This window comes from Tasmannia lanceolata, unplaced genomic scaffold, assembly GCF_043159265.1.
Source record: "Tasmannia lanceolata isolate RefF3 unplaced genomic scaffold, GAP_Taslan_0.1 ptg000002l, whole genome shotgun sequence".
Classification (NCBI taxonomy): domain Eukaryota; kingdom Viridiplantae; phylum Streptophyta; class Magnoliopsida; order Canellales; family Winteraceae; genus Tasmannia; species Tasmannia lanceolata.
The window spans coordinates 57,084,254-57,090,670 of record NW_027518679.1 but is presented as its reverse complement, the minus strand read 5'-3'; the positions used below and the strand labels follow the sequence as shown (position 1 = coordinate 57,090,670).

Genomic DNA, 6,417 nt, shown 5'->3' with positions numbered 1-6,417 from the left:
GGAAGAAAATCACCAGAAAGCTCAGAGAAGATTCGTCTTCGAGACAAAAAAACTGCATGTTTGCCCCTTGTCTCAGCTTTTTCTTTGGTAGAGGGAAGATGGGTACTGCCAGATACCATGTTGTTCTATTTGTTCGGTTCTGATCCTTCTGTGAAAGGTCATTTCTGGAACTCATCTTTCTCTTGTAATCTCATTTGTAAACTATTGTTTATGACTGGTGTAACATTGTTAAATCTTTCTGAATGATTAGTACCGAGTCTTGCAGCTTCTTTTTCATGTTTTTAAGTGATTATCTAATGGATAAAATGTAATGCTGCTCCATAAACAGTCGAGTTTCCATGAACTTAATTCTCACTAGATGTTCAGACCCATAATAGTCCTGTATCACTTTTTTATCTCACTAAAATGGTGTGAAGATCATTATGAAGAATAATCGAGGTGTAATACAATGAGCACACTTGTATCGAATAGGTGTCCCCACTTTCGATTCTTCTACCTGTTGGGTCTACCTTTGATATCCCATGGTCCATAAATTTCAAAGATCAAAATCTCATAAACATTAGATCAAATGTGTTTTTCCCACGCTGTCGTCGATTTTTTATTTTTCGGAAGTCTCACATTGTGTTTTGAGCCATTGGTGATCAAAGGTCTGTTATGCACAGGTCACTCATTATATTAAAATGGGTAACAGTGCACATTCAAGACAAGAATGATGGGCCCGACCTAATCAAAACAAGAGTTGTACAATGATGGCCCCGACCCCCGACCCTGCTATGCATGAGGTCCCATCCCATAAAAGACATGAGGAGTCAAGCGGTGGCCCCATCTTATCATTAACTTGAGGGGAAATGATATTCCCCCCCCCCCCCCCCCCCCCCCCCGCGCGCGCGCATCACACACTCGCTCCCCTTGTAATGTGATTTGACGTGAAAAGTGGGTAACTTTAAGTTTAATTTTTATTTTTCTGCTTGTTCTTCTGAACGCCTCTGAGTCAGAATCATTCTTTGTTTGTTTTTCTCTGGTTTGAGTCTGCCTAACCCTACTCAATGATAAAAAAAAATAAAAAAAATTTCATGCTTTTTGACGTCAAATCACCTTATAAGGGGGGCGCATGCATAATGGAGGAGCGGGGGTGTGAAAATATCAGCGCCCTAACTTGAGGTGTAAAATTGTGGGCCCCACTCTTGCTAGGCATGGCTATAAAACGTTGGGCCTCACCCCATCATAGCATAAGGTGTAAAAATAGTGGTCCCCACCATATGTTGCAAGAAATTAGCAGTGACTACGAGAGCTAGAAATCGGAAACTTTGGGAGGGAGTCCACAATCATCTAATAAATCAAATTATGGATCAAATTACGGCGTGTCCGGCAACCATATAATTACAGGATTGAGGATTCTCCCCAATGGGGGCACCCTTTCATCCTACAAAATGGTATCATGGGTTACTAATGGGCATTAACAGAAAAATGTTGTATAGCACAGCAAGTTTTGGATATAATTCTGAAAGTCTGCCTTTTTTACACATTGTTATCGTATCATCACCTTCGAAAAGCTATCCCCCAGGCATTGATATATTTGCTTGCAATAGTTGTAGCTATACATATGCTCTTGAGATGCAAAAAATCAACAAGTATCTTTACATATTTTCTAAGACCCAGAAGATTGTGGAGGGATTCCAACATACAGATCAACTGCACCATCATATAGCAAGCCTATGGGTCTTAGATTCTGTATGAACACCAGCATGGAACTGGTATTTGGTGTTCCCAATCATAACTGAACTGCACCCAGGTGTTTTTTGAACCCTATTCTTTTTCATCAACATCCTAGTCTTTTCAGCCTCTTCCCACCGATCCGAAGCAGCATAAATATTTGACAGCAGCACATAGCGTGCATCGTCACTGGAATATGCATTGGATTCTAGGGTAACAATATCCTCCACCACCTTTTGTGCCATCTTCATATCCATATGAACCCTGCAAGCTCCAAGCAGAGCCCCCCAGACTGCATCATTCGGTTTAACAGGCATTGTTTTAATCAAATCATAAGCCTCACTTAGTCTTCCCGCTCGTCCCAGAAGGTCAACCAAACAACCATAATGCTCAATTCTTCTTACTAAACCATACTTCTCCTTCATCTTGGTGAAAAATTCTAGTCCTTCCTTCACAAATCCCCCATGTGCACAAGCCGAAAGAATCACAAGAAATGTAATCTCATTGGGTTTCTCTTGTGACTCCTCCATTCGACCAAAAAGTTCGAGAGCCTCTTCACACTGACCATGAATTGCAAGACCTGAGATCATCGCGTTCCAACAAACATCGTTCCTCCGAGGCATCCCTTCAAAGATACGTCTAGCTGTAGTAACATCCCCGCATTTCGCATACATATCGACTAACCCATTTAGAACAAACTGATTAAGCTTAATTCTATTGCGATTAATCAGTTCATGAATTTCCTTTCCAGAATCCAACGAACCCAACTGCCCGCAAGCTGACAATGCACTTGCCAGCGTAATTTCATCCGGCTCGAATCCCTCCACCTGCATTTGTCGAAATGCTTCAAGGGCTTCATCGCAAAACCCATTCTGCATGTAACCCGCTATCAATGCATTCCAATTCACCAGATTCCGCACTGGTATTCGGTCAAAAACCTTCCTTGCCTCCTTGACATCACCCTTCTTGCAATACCCAACAATCATCGATGACCACGCAAAGAAATTTCTCACAGGCATTTCATCAAACACCTGACTAGCAGCCTCCATCTCTCCATTACTTGCATACCCATCAACCATCACTGTCCATGTCACCACACTCCTCATATCCATTGGGACTTGATCAAACAAACACCTAGCAGACTTAGTATCCCCACTCCGCGCAAAACCATCAATCATTTCAGTCCATGATACTGTATTTCTCTCCGACATCTGCTCAAAGAGTAATGATGCAGAGCCCATGTCACCATTGCTTGAATACCCGCCAATCATGGCATTCCAAGTAACCACATTTCTTTCAGGCATTTCGTCAAACACCTTGCGAGCATGGAACGTATGGCCACATTTCGAATACATACTCACTAATGAGGTTCCGACCATGAGGTCTGTGCCTAACCCAGACTTGATAGTTTCTGAATGCAAAGTTTGGCCATGAAGGAAGAGAGAAATAGAAGCACATGCTTTGAGAAGCAAAGGGATTACTGAAAGGTGGATGCCTTGACGGCGAGTTTGGGTGTATATGAGAAGTGTTTCTCTTGGGAAGCCTTGAGTAAGGTAGGCTCTAATAAGGTAAGACCATTGGGAGGGATTTTGGGTGCCTTTTGTTACAGAGATTGCATGGAGTTGTTTGAGGAGCTTTGGGTTTTTGTAGCTCTGAAGCTGAGGGGTGAGAATTTGGTGTGGTTTTTGTACATTTTTTGCTCTCATCTCACGATTTTTTTTCCAGGTACATCAGTTGGGATGGCGAATGGTGAAATTTATCTTCAACAGTTTTAAGAGTTCTCATAGCACAAACAACCCCCACCAGATATTGTTATAAATTACTATTACTCTATAACTATGCTCTCCTGTTTCTCTTTCGTATTACTTGTCATTTTTAAGGAAAGTTAAAATGGGTGGCATTATCATCTACGAAACATCATAAACATTCTTGTTGGGATTTTATGGCATTTTGTGTGGCCTTGTAAGATTATTTTATGGCATCCACAGATCTAATTCTCACCGGTTGTTCTCCGATGTACATCATGTGGCCGATATTTTAGTCAATTTTGACTTACAATTTCACCATGAACTGAGTGTTACGAACATTAGTGCCGGGACAAAACCACGAAATATATCAGTAGTGGTGAAAGGATCAGGGAACCTGCCGATAGAATTAAGCTACTAAACGTAGTACTTGGAATGTTCTGCTAGGTTTTGTCTGAAGGGATAGGCTCATGAAGACTGGTGGCCCAATATGTTTGAGGAAATATTTGGATAGTGTGTTGGTGCTTCTCACTAGAATGTACTCATTCGTAACATGTGAAAAATACACGCCTGTGAGGGATCAGAAAGTAATTCGATGGAATTTGACTAGTGCGATTTTTCAGAATCTGTTGAATTACGTGTGGTGAACTCTTTAGTATAAGACATAAGACACTATGCGGTAAAGAGTGACAAATGCTTGTTCATGATGGGATTCATTGCAATGTGCTGATCGAAATTTGAGCAAACAATAGTGAAATTTGTGATTAAGTTATATTTAATCATATTTAATTTGAGTGTGATTAGAGGCCTTAACAATTTTTTTGAATGCTAATATAATCTAGGATTTTACAATCCTCGATTATAAGATCCTTATATCCAAACGGCTTCTAAGATTTTGATTAATTCTCCATTTTCTTAGAGGAAAAATAAAGGAGGGGGTGGGATAATCGAGTGCTACCTCAGCAAACAAAGAGTTGTGAGTAGAGTTCCTCTGTTTGACGAAATCTTTTCCCTTCAACAAATGCAGCCTAAGGTCAAGATGGATGGTAGACAAAAGAATGACGAATTTCCATGTGTTTTTCATGGCAAGACATCCAATCTAATAGAGGCTGATGGGTCACTTTGGTTGCACGCAGTTACCTCATAGAGTATCGGCGAATTATAACTTAAAAAGTCAATTGGAGACAAGCGAAGTAGTTTCCTTAACTCTAAACTAAATCCATTTTGGGCCAATTTTATGAAATCAGCCTTTTGTAAGTTGGAGTGGCATCTGCTCATGGCCCTTTTGGAATCAGGCGATGTATGACTCCACTGATTCACTGGGTAATTGGCTTAGTCTAGTCAAATCCACGGTGTTTACTTAGGTTCAGTCCAATAAAATTGGGAATGGTACCCATGCTCCATGTCCACTCATGTCTCCATGCTGTTGCGTGGTAGACTAGTGTACAGGTTGAAGGCCTCTCCCGTGAGAGAGTTGGTAAAAAGCCAAAGTTTGTAGACTTAATGGCTTGCCTCTCCACACTGGGCAGTGAAACGGCTTACTGCTAGACGGTAGACTGGTTATCTTCCCTAGGAAAAAGTGTGAACTTAGGAACCCGATATCCTCGAGGGTATGGGTGGTAAAGGTCATACTAGTCGGGGTACGGTTTCCTATACACCGGCCTACGTGTTGCTTTGAACATTAGATCGAGTTGTTGTTGTATTATTTCCATTACTTGTTCTTTGTTCAAGCCGATGTACCGGGGGATGTAATTGTCCCGAGCGAGAGGGTGGTTTAAACCCATCCTAGGGTAGGGCAGCACTAGTTGCCCCCAACTCCGACCAGTGGTGCACCTCCTAGTTTAACTCGGGGTTCGGGGGTGGTGTGTGAGGTTGGTTTTAGTTCTGGTTCCCATCATTGTTCCCCTGAAAACCAGTTCCTTCACTGACTTGCACACCACCACTAGGAACATTCGCGCTCTCGTTTGGTCTCACGGTTCCAAGGTCTAATTGATTTCTCACTGATGACCTCGCCTGCTGTTGAGGCATAGTAGGGGCAAGGTTGTTTGAAACGATCATAGTAGGTGGCACACTATACCCCAGTGGTAAGTTTTGGCTTGATTATCCCGGGACAAATATAAAAGGGCCACTGAATGGGCCTTTCGAAGCAGGATTCGGTCTAGTTAAAAGCTGGAATTGACCGATCCTGATTCTGTTCTCTCGCGGGGTAGAACTCGAAATTTTGGATCCAATATATGGTAGCTGATGGGCCGCTACAACGTATGGTGTTGCTAGACTGATCTATTACCTTGCTAGAGAGGTAGTTGTATGGACGTTTCCGTCGCATTCTATTATGAAGTAAACAAACAGTCTCTCGACCTGCATAGAAAAAATTCTCTTTGGAGGAGTGAAAGGGCCTTATCACTTCAGAAGTTTGGCGAGCCATCATTTGATAATGGGAATTCTCGTCTAGGTGTTGCCTAAACGTATCGGCCACATCCTGAAGTGACACGGGCATGTTAGAGCTTTGTCCTTCTGGAGGGGTACTCCCCCTTAGCGAAATGGGATTAGGTTTCTCCCTTAGCTGAGGAATTTCTTGGTTAATAGTCCTTTGATCTTCTGTTTCAGCACTCTCGAAAACATTAGTAACTAGGGTTTCCAGGAGCACTGATGCTAGCACTTTTACTTAAAGTACTTGAGCCATTTAATGCCACGTAGTGCACTAGGTCCCACCGGGTGGGCTAAAAAATGGTGTTCAGTCTAAAATCGCTTGGCGTGGTCAGTCAGTGCACCGATTATGGAGGAGTGGATGTGTGTGATTGTGTAGTGAATGCACAAGGTGTGCCATCTTACTGAGAGGCAGGATCAAATTTCATTTCAAGGGGTTGATGACTGAAACGTTTCCTCCCCCTAGGATTAGATTCCGGGTGATTGTGAAGAAGAGGGGAACATCACTTCTTCCTTGGGCTCCTCAGCCTTT

General features: G+C 42.4%; 1 protein-coding gene across 1 annotated transcript; it reads right to left on the bottom strand.

The window, feature by feature from the left end:
• Positions 1-1,496: 1,496 nt before the first annotated feature.
• Positions 1,497-3,543, bottom strand: LOC143880564 (Pentatricopeptide repeat (PPR-like) superfamily protein). The gene has a single exon (XM_077383561.1). It carries the CDS (start codon positions 3,417-3,419, stop codon positions 1,701-1,703), a length of 1,719 nt encoding a protein of 572 aa, XP_077239676.1. The 5' UTR covers positions 3,420-3,543; the 3' UTR covers positions 1,497-1,700.
• Positions 3,544-6,417: the final 2,874 nt, after the last annotated feature.